This window comes from Anolis carolinensis, chromosome 6 (assembly GCF_035594765.1).
Source record: "Anolis carolinensis isolate JA03-04 chromosome 6, rAnoCar3.1.pri, whole genome shotgun sequence".
NCBI classification, from domain to species: domain Eukaryota; kingdom Metazoa; phylum Chordata; class Lepidosauria; order Squamata; family Dactyloidae; genus Anolis; species Anolis carolinensis.
The window spans coordinates 117,017,215-117,036,012 of NC_085846.1; the positions used below are offsets into that span (position 1 = coordinate 117,017,215).

Sequence of the window (18,798 nt, forward strand, 5' to 3'; positions counted from 1 at the left end):
TTTCCTAATTGTTAATTCTGATGGTTAACTCTTTTTAAAAAATGAATTTTAAAGGTTTTATTTTTATTATTTTACCCTTTCTTTGCTGTTTCATGGCATCTATTTTTCTTGTGAACTGTTTAGGGAGTTTTTAAAATGAAAAGCAGAATCGAAACATTCTGAAATAAGTCAATAATAAGTAATGTGATTAAGCCATGGCAGGTAAGCCATTTTAAGATTGCATCTCTGGGACAGATGCTCGGTTTCTGTTCCCATAATTAAAAAAGGAAAAAAAAACCCTCCTTCACACAAAGGAAGACTGTGAGCCAGATGGAATGCAAGCCAATGGTAACTCAGTTTTATTTTTGGACACAGATGCATCCATCATACATTTATTAGAACAAAATGCCCTCAGGGAAAATACCAAACATTTTGGCCATAAAAACGGGCAGCATTATTTAAATCTGGAGTGCCTCCTTAACAATTATGATGGGGAGGGAACCAAGACTCCAATATAGCCATCTGTCTCCATGTTGTATCTGAGACTGGTCTGTTTTCATTAAGCAATGAAGGGAGCAAACAGAGAGGCAGAGCTAATAAAGCCCTTCTGCCTGGCCATTGTGGTTGGAAAGCCAAATAAACATATTTTCCCACAATTGTAGACAAAAAATGGTAGGCATTTAAGAAACTTTAATAAGGTTAAAATTCTGATTACTATGGCTCAAAGAAAATTGGAAACAGACCAAAACAGGGGAGATGTTTAGCCAAGTGGAAACATATTTCCATTAAGTACGAGCTCTTTTCGGGGCTGTACAAAGCTATGGCCTTCCTCTACTGTTGTTGCCTTATACAGGTCTTATCTTTGCTTGGTTTTCCCATCTCTTCCATCTTAAAGGACTGGGATACATTTGGACGACCATCAGCACAAGGCAAACTTGGTCATCAAACCCATTTAATTCTATTTTCTTTTTTCCCTGGCTTCATGTGCAGGCTTTGTTCAACTGGTTTGCACCATAAACTAGCACTCTTGGGACAAGTAATATAAAGCATGACGAAACTACAGGCCAATCTCGAATTTGAAGGTAATGCCTGAATACTTAGGTCAAAGCATAAGCCCTACAGGCAGGAATCTGTTCTCTAACCCCAAAAAGACAACAGATATTTGGGCGTAATATTATATTGTTGTTGTTGTTAATATTCTGCCTTGTCTATCTTAAAAAAAAGACCCAAAGCAGCACTTCTAAAGTTCTGCAAGATATGAACACTCCAATCCCTATTAGTAAAATTAATGGAAAGCTCCTGATAGTGCCTCACTATTTACAGCTGGAACTATATAAGATTGCCTAGGATCAATTTAACACAGATTGCCGGGGCAAATTCAGGGGCATAAAAAACTCTTCACATTTAGGAGCATTAGAAAACTGGCCCCAGAATGAAAGTCACACCATTACTGGTCTTGGGCCAAAGTTATTCAAGTGAATATAGCAAAAAGTTGGAATGTGACCGGACATCAGCCTGAGATTTGTCCACCAAATTGATTCCTATCAATGACTCAACATGTTGCAAGACTCTGCCTTCTGCAGTAGCTAGCCTCACCTTATTATCTTCCTTCTTCTCCCTAAGCTTTATGTAAGGCACTGTTTGGGATGAAGAGCAACTAACAGCTGGGATTGGCCAATCAAATGAAAATATTTGGAGAAGACACCAACTCAGTAATAAAATAATAACAAACAAGTCCAGAGTGGGAGAACATTACTGTCTCCAAAAATCATCTTTTACAGATCAACCTCCTCCAGTCTATTACAAATTCATTTATAGGCACACTAGATCAAGTCTAATCCACGTAAGAGTCTAAAGAGAGCCAGAATGCCTCTCGTGGGTCCCTAGGCCAAAGACTGGGGCATTTGGTGGACTAGTTGCCTCAAAGAGAAGCTCACTTGCCAGTGGATTTGGGCTTTATCACTTCCTATGCATTACTTTGGTACACTTGCATGGCACGAAACTCAAGGAGAGATTCATAAGATCATCTGATTCAGGGTTACCTTCACTTTGGTCATGTTCTTTGGGCTTTCAACCGAAAACTAGACCCAAGAAATGGTACAATCCCCATTGTTTATGCCTTTTTATGGATAAAATGGTGGACTGAGAAGATCAATTTCAAGGTGCAGCAAATATTCCAGTGGAAGTTGTAAATATGCCTCCACAATTGTTTTGTTCACAAACGCCCACCAGCTTCTTCAACCAAAAGCTGGGAAGTGGTCACCCATGGAATCATTAGCCATCACAGCTTAGAGATACTTGGAAACAACTCCTTTGGTCCTCACTGAGACACTTACCTGGTTTGTCTTCTGTCCAAAAGCATACATTCATTAAGTCTCGGGTTGTTGCAGGAGCTGAATAAAGGTGATTTTAGACGTCTTCTGAGGCATGACTATTCCAGCGCAGAGTACGTTTTCAGCACAGGGAGACACGTGCACCATTTCCCCAGTCAATGGGAAACGCTTGCAGAAACCTGTGCTGAAAACGTATCCTTCTGGATGTGTGGACTGCGCATGTTTGAGTGGGTTGTGTGCAGCTCGGTATTTGTCCTGGACGCAAGACTTCCGACCATAAAGGCCAAGCCACGGCAGCTCTGTGTGTGTGTATATGTGTGTGGTGAGGTATATATAGATATATATAAAAAAGAATAATAGCTCACTCGATTCTGCCCCGCCAGGAATAGGGGGATTCTCCCAGAGCGACATCCATTGCCGGCAATGGACGCACCAAATTTACGTCGGCATCAATGAGAGTTAGCCACCTCTGTCCTTTCTTTTTTCCACCTATCATATGTCTCATGCATCATCCAGCTTCCCAACCATTCTTCCTGTGTTCTTCACAGTGCGCCCGCTAGGCTCGCTCCTTTCTTCAGCACGGAGTTGAAAATGGAGTTGAGAAAAGCAGACGCATGGTCAGCTGGGGATGATGTTAACAAGCTCCTTGCTGCCCTGAGAAGCTGGATGGAAATGGTTGAAATTACTACACGGGGGTCACAGCAGGGAGGAGGTCGGGAAGGACACAGCTTTACGTTACAAGCTTTTCATACCCTCCCGCCCGAGGCTTCCGCAGCACCCCCTTGGTGACCAGGTCCATGAAATAAAGCCCCCAAAAGGCCTTAAACCCATGAACATCTGCTCAACAAGGGGAGTGGGCTATGCTTCTATCCCAGAGACAATAGGTTCCCAAATGTTTACAAGCAACTCCAGCTTACATGTTTTCTGGGAGTTTAATAATAAGCTTAGCACAAATGGACAAGTCCAAAGCACTAGGAATGTCAAGACAGAAGCAGCTAACTCTTAAAAGCCATGATAAAATGCAGGACAGAATAAACAAGTGTGCCATTAGAGTAGCTCCAAATGCAGAGATAAATATTTTGTTACTGTTATTTTGTCTGGTGTCTGAGCCCGGTTTCAGATATACAGATAATACTGCATTGAGTACCCTACACAGGAAAATCTAGTCAATCAAATACGTATTTTAAAGTCATGTATTGCCTTTACAGGTATAATTTATAATAGTCAAACGTAAAATCAAAGGCTTTACCATTCTAATATGTAAGAGGCAAATGTAAATACAAAGGTTTTATAGTTGTAATATGCAATAGGCAAGTGTACATTTAAAATTTGGAACAATAGCTTTTGATGGATAATGATTCCACAATTGACCATAGATGTGAGCAAACTGCTCTTGAACTTTCCCAAGAAAATGATCATTTCAGGCTTAACCCAACACGAAGATTAAGTATTATAGACCCTCAAACTGAGGCACACTATGGTTTTTTAAAACATCAAATTGGCTTTCCCCCCCTTCAGGATCAATGCACAGCTATGAGGACAAGACAGTATGATCATGCGTAAATTAAAGTACAACATCCCACATCTTGGAAAGCCAAGAACCTGCTTCTACAACAGGCATGGGCAAACTTTGGCCCTCTCTTCCAGGTGTTTGGAGAGTTAAAAGTCCAAAACACCTGGAGGGAGGCCCAAAGTCTGCCCATGCCTGTTCTACAAATTTTTTCTACCTGAAGAGAGAAGACGATAGCAGCAGGTACTTACACTCACACTCTGCCTGGGCAGAAGGCAAAGCAGACCATCTGTACTTGGCAACGTAATGGACTGACAGACCCCTATTTCACCCCAGTGCATCCCCTGCATACAGGTAAAGCCCTCTTCCAATCTACCTGGGGACAGACCAGAACTAAGGAGCATGCAAACCCAAGGCAAGCTCTCCTCTCATCGGGGGTAGAAAAACACCCTTGCAATAAAGCCTTACATGACCAAGTCCAGGGGCAGTATAGACCAAACATTTTTACGTAGAAAAATAGCAAGATTCACAGCCTGTGGTTTCATACAAACACAAAGAGGTGTGACATAGTATTTTATGGACTCTCTTTTCAGTAATTCGAGAAAGTATTCATCCTGAAGACGCAGTTTAGATTGGTCTAAGAACCACAGCTCTTATCTCTCAAACCTTTTCTCCCACTTTGTATGAAAACTTCTGATTTAATGGAAGAGCCTGGTACCACCGCCAACCCATTTAAGCAGCAAACCTTCACACTCAGTAAGACCTTTAGAGCACGACATTACTCTTTGCAGCAGCCCACGTTTTTCAAGACAGGTTAGATTTTAATTTCAGTTTAAATGGAGTGAACATTCCTACCATACAGTAGTTTGACTTTTCAATTTCTTCAGACCCATTGATTCCTAGATTTTAACTGAGTGAACATTTCGCCAGGCACCTAGAAATGCCTAGAGAAATCTTCTCTAGATATCTCTATGTCCTCTATATAATCCTAGCAGAAATTGACCACAGATTCATGGCAAAGGAACTTAAAATGGATAGAAAGAAGATATTTTTTCAATCCCATATAGGGCAACAGCAGAAGCAATGGCAAATACAATCTGAAAATGATCAAATCCGCAAATGCAGATAGGTTTGTTTCGAAAGGGAAAACACAACACTTATAGAAAGCTTTTGGCTAAGTCTCAATCTAATGATTCTTTTTAATACATTTGCAGCACAGGCAATACATCCCATCTTCCCCTAGCTAGGCAAAATTCAGCTTGGTGAAAAGATAACATGGATTTCATCACTGACTCTACATCAGCATCTCTTTTCCTTTCCCATATTGTGTGTTTCATGTTTTTCTGATCATCCAAAATCATTTGGAAAGAAAGGGACAGAAAAGGAGGGCTTCTATAATTTCAGCCTGGCATGCTTTCTTAAGAGAAGCAAGGATCCCCACTCTTTGGCACAGAGAAGCAAGCCCCATTTTTGAAGAACAGCTACAGAGAGAGACCCCCACTTACTTTTAGGTCTTTCCAGCAGTCTAGGAGCCGGGTGGCCAAATCGCTCACATCCACGATCTTATCCGTCTGCTCCTGACTCCTCTCGCTCTCCACGTCTGACAAGCCCTCCTCTTCGTCTTGGGAAGGTGTTTCCCCGGCCACGGGTTCCTCCATCTTTGCGGCGATTATGATCTCCTTCATCTCGACCTCTGGCTCGGGCTCCTGCTCCGCCGCCTGAGGCTGGTTGGGGTCCGCCGGGGCCTCAGGAGCTGCATCCTTGACCACATCCTCTGCCTGCACGGGTTCCTCCTCTGCCACAGTCTCCATCGGTGCGCTGTCCAAGTGCTCCGGTGGTTCCTCCTTGCCATCCTTCAGCTCGACCTCACTGATCGTATCCGAGGCGGCACTGTCCATGCTGTTCTCGCTGATGATCTTGAGCCTCCGGAAGGCCAGCTTCTTGGGCGTGTCCGCCTCCACCTCGGTGCTGGGCTTGGCGGAAGGGTCCGGGGTGTTGAGCGGCGTGTGGGCCCGCGAGGTGTTCTCGCTGGAGTAGCCGTCCCCTTCGCTGAGGTGCGGGATGGCCAACTTGGTCTGGGCCCAGCGCTGGATGATCGGGAGCACTTTGCTCTCCTCCAGCATGTTCTTGTTGGGGATCGGCAAGAGCTCCAGGGTTTTTATAATCTGGCCGCAAAACATCAAAACAACATCGGTTACCTTTCAATCACTGCTTGGTATCAACTAAAACAGGCATGGGCAAACTTTGGCCTCCAGGTGCTTTGGACTTCAACTCTCACAATTCCTAACAGCTGGTAGTTGAAGTCCAAAACACCTGGAGGGAGGCCGAGGGTTGACCATGCCTGAACTAAAATCATGTCAGGAAGCATTACACCTTATACAATTTGAAATCATTGTAAAAACTCTGTACCCACAGATTTGCATTGGAAGATTGAACACATTCCTAGGGAGGATTTCTCTCAAGGAATCTCTTGGTTCTCCAATGCAATTATCTCAAAGTCAACTCATTCAATGGCTTTTTGGTCATATCTGTGGTTTCAGGTAAACGTGGTCCGGCCGGAAACATAACCCCAGCAGATACGGTATCTTACTGTATGCTGTAGTGATATCTAGATGTTGAAAAGTCATTGAGGGCTTGACCAAGAATATATATTGTATTGCTTTTATTGTCAGCTGCTTTGGGTCTCTTTTTAGAGAGATAAAGTGGAGTACAATAATGTGTCTGTATCACATTCCAGTTAGCAGTCCAACTATTGTATTTAGCACTAGTGGCAATTACTAAGTATTCCTCTCCCCTCTTTGGAAGAACTTTATAATTCCTCCAGCCTTAACAAAGCTCAGAATATTCTTGAGGATCCATCTCACCCTGGATATTTTTCTTTTTAATTATTACCATCTGGCAAATGGTATAGGATGATAAAACTAAAGACAAATTGGCTGAGAGATAGCTTTTATCCTAAAGATGTTATACTGAACTCTGTGATTCCACACTGATGTGGCATTAGGGGCTGCGCAATAATGATTAGAATGTGGAAGGATGGGTGTTTTGTTGTGTAATTTGTACATATATAATGTAATTGGGGATGGCATTTAATTTCACTGTCAGATGTACAATGACAATAAAGTTAATGTATTCTAGTCCAGTACCACATAGCATGCACTGCAGCAGTCTAATGGAAAGTTACCTGCACATAAGCTACAGTGGCTAAGATATCTCCTGTCCATGGAAAGTACCAATTGGCAGACCCAAGCACTCTGAGCCATGGAACCTATGATGGATCCAAGAGTTCTTCCAAGCTGCGCCTCTGCATGAAATCCTATTCAGGGAGGTATTTAACCCAGTTCCTGGACCACTAATCCACAGAACCTCCATCATATCAGGATTCAGCTCCAGCTTATGGCCCTCATCCAAACCTGTTACAGAACCCAGGCACTTAGCCAGCACCGGCTCAGTCTCAGCTGACTCTGATGACAAAGCAAAATGTAATTCCTCCGAGGAATGACAAAGACTGTCATAGTAGGCAGCTGACACCCACAGAGGAGTGCCGGAATAGACAGAGAGTGGGCAAGCTCAGCATTAGGGGTGGCAAGGAGAAGCCTGTGGCACGTTCACAAATGGGACCCAAAGGAAATGGTTTCTTTCTTCTGTCCACATTTCCCAGTAACTGGGGTAAGAGGACCAGTTTTGGAAAGCAGAGACAATATAATGCGTTTGTGACTCGACAGCCATTGATAACCTTCAAAATCCAGGGGCCAGTTTCAAAGTATTGTTTGGATACAAGTGGTAATCATAAACCTTCCCATTAGGCTATCAAAGCAAATGCTGCTTCAAGCTTAATCTATGTATACAGCAACAGTGTGTGTATCTATTTACGTTTGTATGTATTTTCCAAGCTGGCTCCCACATCCATTGAGCCCTGTGACTCCCACCAACAACACATCTGGACCAAACTTGGCACACACACACATCATGGCCAATTTTGAATAATTTTTCAGGATTTCTTTGGGGGGAATTGACGCAGGATTATGGGAATTATAGTCCATCCACATCCAGAAAACACCGTGAACCAAACTTGGCACACAGCCCCATCATAACCAACTTAAAATACTGATGAAGTTTGTGAGGGGTTGACCCAGGATGATGGGAACTGTAGTCCACCCACAGCCAGAGAGCAGTATGAACCTCGCTGACGATGGATCCGGACCAAACTTGACCCATCATGACCAAATTGAAATATTGACAAGGCTTCAGGAGGGATTGAGGGAGGATGGTGGGAATTACAGTCCGCCCACTTCTAAGGAGCCATATGTGTCCTACATTCAAAAGTCATGTGTATTTCTAATGGGGACCATTGATAACCATAACATCACAAACCAACTACTATTTCTGAAATTTATCATTATAAAAGACCCAACCCCAGGCATCGCCAGGTACCTAAGCTAGTAAAGATAAGAAAAGGGAGGAGAGGGGATGGATGAAAAAGCTGTCTGCTCTTCCCTAAATCAAAGCTCCTAGTTTCATGTATTCTAAAACGTATTGGACAAAGGCAACTACTGACCTCTAGCTTGAGCTTCAGGTTGTTGGCGGTGTTCCCCCGTCCGTCCCCAAGCTCCGTCATCCAAATCCAGAGGAGCGACAAGCCATGACTTTCCAAGAAGGTCTTCAGGCAGGCTTGAGAATGAGTATTCTTTAAAAAGAGAGAGCGTGTGTATGTATATAGGATGAACCTTGGACATTTCAGATATATAAACCTCACTTGCCTAGTTTCCAACAGACCTCACAACCTCTGAGAATGCCTGCCATAGATATGGGTGAAACATCAGGAGAGAATGCTTCTGGAACATGGCCAGACAGCCCAGAAAACTCACAGAAACCCAAGTACTGCTTCTATTGAGAAAGATGCTAGATCGGGACTCCTCACACCTAAAAATAACCCTGATGTAAAAGCACAGTGGCTTCACTTTTCGTTTCCAACAAGAGAGGAGACTGCACGAAGGCTGCATCTAAACTGCAGACTGAATGCAGTTTGATACCACTTTAACTGCCATAGCTCAATGCTATGGAATCTCGGGGGGTGTGCTTTCATGCAGACTTTTAGCCTCCTCTGTCAAAGAGTGTTAATCTCCAGATCCCAGGATCCGACTGCACTGAGCCGTGGCAGTTAAAGTGGTGTCAAACTGTGTCATTCCACTGTGCAGATGCCCCCTTACTCCTACTTAGGTCCTTGGCTAGCATAGCGGGTTAACTGCCAGTTACTGAAGATTTTGCTAACCAGAAGACTGGCAGGTTCAAGCCGGGGCATGAGCTCCTACCACCAGCCTAGCTTCTGCCTACCTAGGAGTTCGAAAACAGTAATGTGAGTAGATCAATAGATACTGTGGTAAAAGGCGCCCCTGAAAAACATGCTGGCGGTGAACGACAAAACTTCTCGGCATGGAAGAATGAAACAACAGCACCTCCCCATGACTGAATCGAGCTCAGCCTCCAGATGCCGGAGATGGAATAAAGACAGAAGACTTGCCTCTCTTTATGTATTGTTCTGTCTTTGTCAATTGCATAACAACATTTAATATTTGCCATATATGTACCCTGTAATCCACTCTGGGTCCCCTTGGGGAGATAGAGCAGATTATAAATAAAGTATATCATTATTATATTACTTTTGCAGCTACTTCATAGCTGGTTGTCAGCCCTTGAGGTCTCCTGCCATCTTTCAGTCTCCATCCTGTTTCCCATTCTCTTTTCGTTGAACCTCTCAGCCCCACAGCTAACATGAAATGTCTAATTCCCTTCACAGTTAATTTTTCCCCATATGGATTTGACCTTCTGAACAGTTCAAAAGAGGAAGGGGGGATCACCTCACCTGGATGAGTTTGAGACAGGTAAGTTTTTGCTCCAGCGTCTCAATGCGTACCATCAGCCGAGACAAACTGAGAACCTGGTTCTTGTCTGAAAGCCCTTCTCCGTTCTCTAGGAGTGCCTCTAATTCTCCATCCACCTGTCAAAACAACAGCAGCAAATGTGAACAAGGTAGAGATAAATCCATCCCAGGCAACAACTAACCCAAAGATTAATATAATGAAATATCAGGAGTCATAGTCACACAATAGTTATGGGATGACTAATCTCTCAGAATGACTGTCAATCTGCCAATTTAATGCATTCCTTTGATCCAAGAGGAATGTTCGGTTTTAAATGAAATTTCAATTTCATTTTTATTGTATTTGAACTTTGTAGTTGTGACACAAATATTTAATTCCTCTTTTAATTTTATGTATTTGCCTTGTTTTTAAATTTGAGTGGGTTGGGTCATGATATGGTATTGGGGACAACAACAGGACTATGAGTTTTCAAATTTATTTTAAGTGTATTCATTATATTTTATTCTGCTTTTACAACACTGTTGCTACATAATTGTTTTTTTTAACTTTTGTATTGCACTTTTAAAACTTGGCTAAAGTGTGGGATTATTAGCTGCCTTGAGTCTCCATGGGGAGAAAGGCGGTGTATAAATAACAACAACGACAAAAACAACGCAACAACAACAACAACATTTTGGAACTTGTGCCACAAACACCACCTGCCTGTGGCTAAAAATGGTGGAATCACAAGACTGAAAAGGTTACAGAAAATGAACACGTCAAACTCCTCTGGGACTTCCAAATTCAGACTGACAGAGTTTTGGAGCACAGGACTCCTGACCTCACGATTGTGGGAAAAAAACAAAGTATGGATCATCGATGTTGCAATATCCCAGGCGACAGCAGGATTGACGAGAAACAACTGGAAAAGCTGACACGATATGAGGATTTAAAGATCGAACTGCAAAGACTCTGGCACAAGTCAGTCAATGGGGTCCCAGTGGTGATGGGCACGCTGGGTGCAGTGCCAAAAAGACCTTGGCCAGCACTTAAACAGATTTGGTGGTGACAAAATTACCATCTGTCAGCTGCAAAAGGCCACCCCCTACTTGGATCTGCACACATTATTCGCCAATACATCACATAGTCCTAGACACTTGGGAAGGATCCGACGTGTGATCCAATATAATAGCCAGCATAGTGATCTTGTTTGCTGTGTACTCATCTTGTTGTGTATCAAATAATAATGATGATGATGATGATGATGTTAGCCGCCTTGAGTCCCCATGGGGATAAAGGCAGTGTATAATAAAGATAACAACAACAACAACAACAACACCACGGTTAGACACCTTGCGTCACCACGGGGAGAAAGATGGCAGATAAATAAAGATTATAATAATAACAGCAACAACAGCAACAATCACAATAATGTTAGCCACCTTGAGTCCCCATGGAGAGAAAGACAGGATAGAAATAAAGTTGTTGTTGACAGGATAGAAAGAAAGTTGTTGTTGTTGTTGTTATTGCTTTCTTAGAGAAGACCCATGAAAACACAGACTAGGCAGTCTAAAATCATAGAATAATAGAGCTGAAAGAGAGTGCATGGGTCATCAAGTCCAACTTCCTTCTGCCAGGCAGGAAAAGCACAATCAAAGCACCCCTGACAGATGGCCATCCAGCCTCTGTTCTGAAGCCTTCAAAGAGGCAGAGAGTTCCACTGCTGAACAGCTCTCCTTACATTCAGGAAGTCCTTCCTCGTGTTCAAGTGGAATCTCCTTCCCTGTAACTTTAACCCATTGCTTCCTATTTCCAAAGCCCTACGCAATTTCAAAGGAAGACCAAACCGAACTGGGAAAGGAAAGCCTTACCGAATCCTTCTTTCGCGACCGCTCCTTCTTCATTTTGCCGCCGGCTGCTCTGATGCTGACCCGATTCTCGCCCCCAAGGTATCCCCGGCAGTTGGTGGAGCCACAGAAGCACTTCTGTGCCTCTTTGCTGTTGAAAAGACAGGCATTTCAAGCACATCATTTCGGCAGCATTCGGCTGATTTCATCCTACTGAGCATCCCATCACACGGCCAGTAGGCTATTAGAAATTGTGGGAGTTGAAGTCCAAAACACCTGGAGGGAGGGCCCAAGTTGGCCCATGACTGTTATAGAAGCAGGTTCTTAGGTTTAGCAGAAACTAAATACGTACACTCTGAAAACTTAACTTTATAACTATTTTCATAGGAATGCAAACTTAGTTCATTAGTTCTTAGTTCTATAGTTCTATAGTTCATTAATTCACCAAGCTTCCCCAGAACAAAGTATTCTCAGAGTGGCTTATAGTACAAAACCAAAATGGTATGACAGTAACATGAAAAAAGTACTACAGATTAGGTATCTCTTATCTTAAATGCTTGAGATTGGAAGAAGGCAGCCTGCAGCAAATAATAATAATAATAAAAATCAGGCTTCTGGATATCCAAATACTGTACAGAGAAGCCCAACCTATATCTGTCTGTACAATCTTGCTTTATGGATCAAATTTCCAAAAAGAAGACAGCTGGTCTCCAAAGTCCGGTATCCAAAAGTTCTCTTTTGCTCCGCTCTTTAGAGAGGAAGTAATTTTCTTCCTCTCTATGGAAATAACATTTAGTAAAGAGATGAAAAAAATGATGTACTTTTAAATACAGTAGAGTCTCACTTATCCAAGCTAAACAGGCCGGCAGAAGCTTGGATAAGCGAATATCTTGGATAATAAGGAGGGATTAAGGAAAAGCCTATTAAACATCAAATTAAGTTATGATTTTACAAATTAAGCACCAAAACATCATGCTTTACAACAAATTTGACAGAAAAAGTAGTTCAATATGCAGTAATGCTATGTTGTAATTACTGTATTTATGAATTTAGCACCAAAATATCACAATGTATTGAAAACATTGACTACAAAAATGGCTTGGATTATCCAGAAGCTTGGATAAGTGAGACTCTACTGTACTGTACAATAATTATTATTGTTGTTACTGTCACTATCTCCTTTCTTCTGTCAATGAGAAGAGCAGTATTGGAGACTTTAATAAATCAGTTACTGAGTCATAAAACATGATCTATGCATGATCCTGCAGCTCTTCTTCTAATGAAACTGCTTTTGATCAAAGAAGTAAATAAAGGAATGTCAAGACGTACCCATATCGCTGGAACTGGTAGTCAAAAGTCAGCTCTGAACCTGAAGGAACCATCTTGGTGGTGAAAAAGCCAACTCGCAGCTGCCCATTCACTGTCCACTAAAGAGGATATGACCAAAACTTACAACATGTTTAACATGGATATTTATAATTAGTGTCTTATTTTATAAAAAAAAAAACATGGCTCAGCATCTCTGAAGTATTCAGCATCCAAACATTTTTATGCCCAGATAATGCAATGCAAGTAGATGGAGTACTTTAAATCCAAGCTTGATGTAATCACAAAACCTGGGGATTCATGGAATTTTACTTCTGTGTGTTATCGAAGGGTTTCATAATCAGAAATCACTGGGTTGCTGTGAGTTTTCCGAGTTGTATGGCCATGTTCCAGAAGCATTCTCTCCCGATGTTTCCCCCACATTTATGGTAGGCATCCTCAGAGGTAGTGAGGTCTGTTGGAAACTGAACAAGTGGGATTTATATATCTGTGGAATAATGTCCAGGGTGGGAGAAAGAACTCTTGTCTGCTTGAGGCAAGTGTGAATATTGCCATTGGCCACTTTGATTAGTATTAAACAGCATTGAGTAGCCTTGCAGCTTCAAAACCTGGCTGCTTCGAAAGCCAGGGCCAGCTAACCCCTCCCAACAAAAGATTCCCCCAGGTAGGAAGCAGCCAAGCACTGAAGCTGCAAGGCTATTCAATTCTAATCAAGCTGGCCAATGGCAACACTCACACTTGCCTCAAACAGACAAGAGTTCTTTCTTTCTCCCACCCTGGACATCATGCCACTGAGGATGCCCGCCATAGTTGTGGGTGAAACTTCAGGAGAGAATGCTTCTGGAAAATGGCCATACAGCACAGAAAACTCACAGCAACATATTCTACTTCTATTAGTTATTGGTATTGCCACATTTTATACAGTATAAATACGTGGATAAAGCCAGGCTGTCAATTGTCAGTTCTGGGTTTTTATTTACTTCAAGGCAATGCTTCAAATCAAGGTTTCAAAAAGATAAATATGTGAAGCGAGAAGCAAATATTTAGATATACAGATATTTAAAGACAGGCAGATAGATAGATGATAAGATATAAATGAAGACATAGAGAACTTGAGGATCAGTATTAAAAAACGTATTGCCTTCTATATTGACCACCAATACACAAAATGGATATTTTCATGCAGGAGAGCCATCCTACATAATTCAACCTCATTTAACTTAAACCCGAATGGCAACAGTCTCCTCTTATAACTCACCTTCTGCGTCTCACAGTTTGGCTCACAGCTGTGGTTCATGAAACGAGAGCAGTTTCCTTTCTGGGTGGCATCTATGATCTGAACAGAACATTAAAAAACATTTATTCCTGCTTAAGAGCACCCTTGTAAGTTTAATGTAACTTATTAAGACTTTGGCAGAGTTTTAGCTGGAATTTCACTTCCTTGCATCGAATTTAAAAATGTACACACCCAGACTCTTTCTTATGGAAAAATGATCTGGAATGTTAATATTTATTTGCATCCTATTAGCCATGAAGTTGAACAAGGTCCTTTGACAGACACACTGTGCTAACAGCGGTGAGAAACATCACAACCATATCCATGCACAACTGGTGATCTTATGAATACACACAGACAAAAAATTAAAAGTTGTAGAAGTTTATGTATGGACAGATAAATCTATAAATAATGAATTATATATTTATTATAAACTTGGTATTAACTCTGATATATACTGAATTACTGATACAGAGGAGACTGGATAGAAGAGATGCTGTATTTGAATTTTGTATAGTTTCTCTTCTCTAAATAAGCACCATTTTACAAAAACTCTTGGCTACTCTACTTTGCCACCTGTTTTGGTAATTTCCTCTCTGTACATCAATCATGACCGTCTTATCACTCCCACTTTACTCACCTCATCGTTCTTCAAGGCCATAAAATAGTAATGGATGTTCTTGCTCCGGGCGTACTCCTTCACTCGGGTCTTGAACTCTTTGTGATCCAGCACTTCACCACAATACTCCAGGACAAAGGTGTTACTAAGTGGGCCCAAAGAAAGGCAAAAAAGGTCTAAGACAACACACGAGCAGCCTGCTTGTGACCTACAACAACCCTAAGTGGTACAGGTCTGGACTATCTGTATACATATCTTCCTCTTGCCTTTGATCTCTGAGATATTACAGCAGGCATGGTCCAACTTTGGCCCTCCAGGTGTTTTGGATTACAACTCTCACAATTCCTAACAGCCAGTAGGCTGTGAGAAATTGTGAGAGTTGTAGTCCAAAACATCTGGAGGACCAAAGTTGGACCATGCATGTTAACTACAGAGCCCCGTATTTTAGTCTGTGAGATTAACCTCACTTTCAGCCACAGCATACCACAGAAGTGTATGGTAATTTCCGTAAAGACTACATCACAATATGTAACACAGTTTTTGTTCCTGGGTTATAAAGGTCATTTCCTAATTGATTCTCTCCTAAAAACATGGAAAGGGTTGACTAAACTGCAAAAACTTTGCTATAGTTTTTCAATGAATTTCACTCTAGTTGAGACCCAGTTTACCTATCTCGTCACTGAGTCTCAACCAATTCAATCTAGTTTGTGGCGGCCACAAAAATGAAGTTTCCGGAGTAAAGTAAGTACCACACAATTAAACTGGAGATAACACTTTCAAACCAGGGATAGAAAAAAATTCAGGTGTGTGTAAGTGGAACTGTGGATACGGGTTCTGCAGCTATGGGGATCATACTGCAATATCAAAGGAAAGGGATTCAAAGTTCTTTCAGTCTTTGGCTTCTCTATGTGCTCCTGCTTCCTTTCACAGATGCATGTATATATGTATAGGAACACAGATGCTATGATTCAGGAAGGTTCACCTTGTGTAAAGCCAAGGCTAACAAGTTAGCATTTGCACTCACTCTGGATAACGCCAACCCACATTTTATCCCCAAGAAGTCGAACAAGAAGGGAGCAGAGATAATTCTGCCTTGGAACCAAGGCTTTCTTATTGAGTTAGGTGTTTGGTGCGCCTGAGGCGCATCTCAAGAAGCCAAGCCTTACGAGGGCAGGTCTTTTGCTGCTCTCAGGCCCCAGCCTTTCTTCTCCGTGAGGATGACTTCCACGTCCGCATGCTGCTTCCTCTGGAACCGGCGGTTGGAGCAATGCTCCCCGTTGGGGCATCTCGAAGAGCTAAGCGCGAAGGGAGAAAGAACAAGGGAATAATTCATACTTTGTAAGCCACTCAGGACTTCACCCACAGTCCCTCCTGTATAATGCCTGCAGATGTGGTTCTCTGAAGAAGCATCAGCAAGCATATCATATTCAGAGACATCCACCTCAAAGAAAATCCGGTGTAATGAAGTTCGCTTTCAGCATATTAAAAAAACTCCGGTGTTTCTTAAGTATTATTCTGAACAATATGGTCCGAAACCTTATTTCAGGACCTGCTGCTCACTGAAATGCGTACTTTGGTTAGGAAGACTAAACGAAGGATTACTAAAAAGTGTAAACAAAGACTTTGCACACCTGAATTTGGCTTCAAATAATATTTAATAAACAGGGGAAATTGTTCTGTGGCTCATGTGTTTTTTTCACAGAAAGCTAAAGAAAAGGAATGTAAGGAAGACTATAATGCAATGAGCGAGACTAGCGCCACTCAATAGGAAGCCGGATTGGATCCAAGACAAACTCCTATAACTTTTACAGATTTTGGAGAGGAAAAAAGTATGGTAAAACTGTCAAACTATATTGGGGTATCTGTTCTCTCTCCCTGTCCAGACTCTAATTTTCTGCCAAATTTGGGGGCTTGAAACATTTAGACAGGTCCCTTGTCGGGCGCCAAGATCGATTAAGACTGTACAGGAATCCTGTCCCATTTGACAACCCAGAAAGGGAAGATCTGGGGTTGGCATTTGTAATGAAGTACGAATTTTTGGTTTACAGATGTTATGTTTAATTGTGTGTTTGTGTTTTAAAAGGGTAAGTATTACAGTTATTGCATCTCAGCACTCAGAGGCTGGTTGCCATGGAGAAGTAGGCGGAGCCAACTGCCGGTCTGTTGAAAAAGTGCAGTGTTTAAAAAAAGGGATTCAGTCTGTGCTCTGATGAGGCACAGGGAAGATTGATCCTAGGTTAAGGGGATCAAGGAAACTCAATTGTTCATTTTGAGTCAGTTTAAAATAAGTCTGGTGACTTATTTAATGTAGTCTGTGTCCTGGTAAGGAACAGAGAATCTGTGATCGTATATCACAGGGGTGGCTGCAGTTTAAAAGTAGCAGAGGAAGAAGTTCTAACTACTTTAAGTAAAAGAAGTGACACTTTAGGGAGTTTGACTCACCTCATTCTAGTATTGTAACTGTTAATAAAAGTGCCTCTAAGTGAGAAACAAAATTGTAACCACTAAGCTCTGTGCCTGAATAAACTTGTTATTGTTCCTCCAACATCTAAGCCTCTGTCGCATATATTATAAACCAAGTTGTGTTACCATCTAAAGTGAATAAGAAGAAAGAAAAGAAAAGTAAGAAGTCTCCTCTCCGAGTCTTTGGTGGTTGCATCTTCGCATCCGGCTTCTGTTCTTAAGATCTCCAGATGCTAAATGAGCATCTGGAGATCTTTCTCTAAACCAGGCCTGGGCAAACTCTGGTCCTCCCTCCAGGGATTTTGGACTCCAATTCCCACAATTCCTAACAGCCTACCGGCTGTTAGGAATTGTGGAAATTGGAGTCCAAAAACCCTGGAGGGAGGGCCAAAGTTTGCCCAGGCCTGCTCTAAGCTTTCTCTCTCAAGCGTACACAAGAGTACCCCTGTAAAGGGGTAATTACAGTAGAGTCTCGCTTATCCAACATAAACGGGCCGGCAGAACGTTGGATAAGCGAAAATATTGGATAATAAGGAGGGATTAAAGAAAAGCCTATTAAACATCAAATTACGTTATGATTTTACAAATTAAGAACCAAAACATCATGTTTTACAACAAATTAACAGAAAATGCAATTCAATACACGGTAACGTTATGTAGTAATTATGGTACAGTAGACTCTCACTTATCCAAGACTTGCTTATCCAAGGTTCTGGATTATCCAAGCCATTTTTATAGCCAATGTTTTCTATATATCGTGATATTTTGGTGCTAAATTCGTAAATACAGTAATTACAACATAACATTACTGCGTATTGAACTACTTTTTCTGTCAAATTTTTGTATAACATGATGTTTTGGTGCTTAATGTGTAAAATCATAACCTAATTTGATGTTTAATAGGCTTTTCCTTAATCCCTCCTTATTATCAAAGATATTCTCTTATCCAAGGTTCTGCTGGCCCATTTACCTTGGATGAGACTCTACTGTATTTACGAATTTAGCACCAAAACATCACAATGCATTGAAAACATTGACTACAAAAACACTATTAAAAGGCAGACTACGTTGGATAATACAGAATGTTGGATAAGTGAAGGCTGGATACGCAAGACTCTACTGTAGTCATTTTGTTGTCATTTGCACAAGTTATTTCCTATGACCAGTTTAAATGCATTTCATGGCAAACGTTCTTGTCCCTCTGCTACCGTTCAAGGCACAGGCCGGTGACAAATGGCAGCAGATCAAAAGGCAAAAGTATCCATACCATTCTATCATGAGCAGACGATTTAGACAGTCTTCTCCGCAGGCCACCTCTCCTTGAGCCCTCTCGTCTTTGGAAAGCGTGGGACACTCGCACAGCATCCGCTTGATGTCACGGTGCGACTTATTCTTCTTCCTATGCAGAATCCCACAGAAGATGAATTTTATTCAGAGTTTGAAAATACAGCAGCATGGATGTATTCAGCCTTGCGCCACTTCACTCAGAGAAGGGGGTGCGTCTCTTTTTGGGAAGAGTTAAGGTACACTATTTACACTGGATAAGAGGACCCCGGTTTCTTGGGGTGAGTTCTGGACCAAGTT

General features: G+C 41.8%; 2 protein-coding genes across 7 annotated transcripts in view; one reads left to right on the plus strand and one right to left on the minus strand.

Annotated features, from left to right (window-relative positions):
• LOC100555440 (D-serine dehydratase) overlaps positions 1-18,798 on the plus strand; it is a 459,449-nt gene that overhangs the window by 163,592 nt on the left and 277,059 nt on the right. The window lies entirely within an intron of this gene.
• The window catches only part of setd2 (SET domain containing 2, histone lysine methyltransferase), a 102,619-nt gene that overhangs the window by 26,630 nt on the left and 57,191 nt on the right, over positions 1-18,798 (minus strand). For 4 of the 5 annotated variants that reach the window (XM_008123477.3, XM_008123476.3, XM_008123475.3 and 1 more), the window contains 9 exons: positions 18,482-18,613; positions 15,918-16,046; positions 14,773-14,896; positions 14,115-14,192; positions 12,860-12,957; positions 11,555-11,681; positions 9,686-9,820; positions 8,381-8,509; positions 5,328-5,987 (listed from right to left, as the gene is read on the minus strand). In XM_008123477.3, the coding sequence (XP_008121684.1) occupies positions 5,328-5,987; positions 8,381-8,509; positions 9,686-9,820; positions 11,555-11,681; positions 12,860-12,957; positions 14,115-14,192; positions 14,773-14,896; positions 15,918-16,046; positions 18,482-18,613 (1,612 nt within the window). Of the gene's footprint in view, positions 1-2,677; positions 2,975-5,327; positions 5,988-8,380; positions 8,510-9,685; positions 9,821-11,554; positions 11,682-12,859; positions 12,958-14,114; positions 14,193-14,772; positions 14,897-15,917; positions 16,047-18,481; positions 18,614-18,798 lie in introns of all 5 variants that reach the window. The other variant, XR_001731049.2, reaches the window with a different exon arrangement.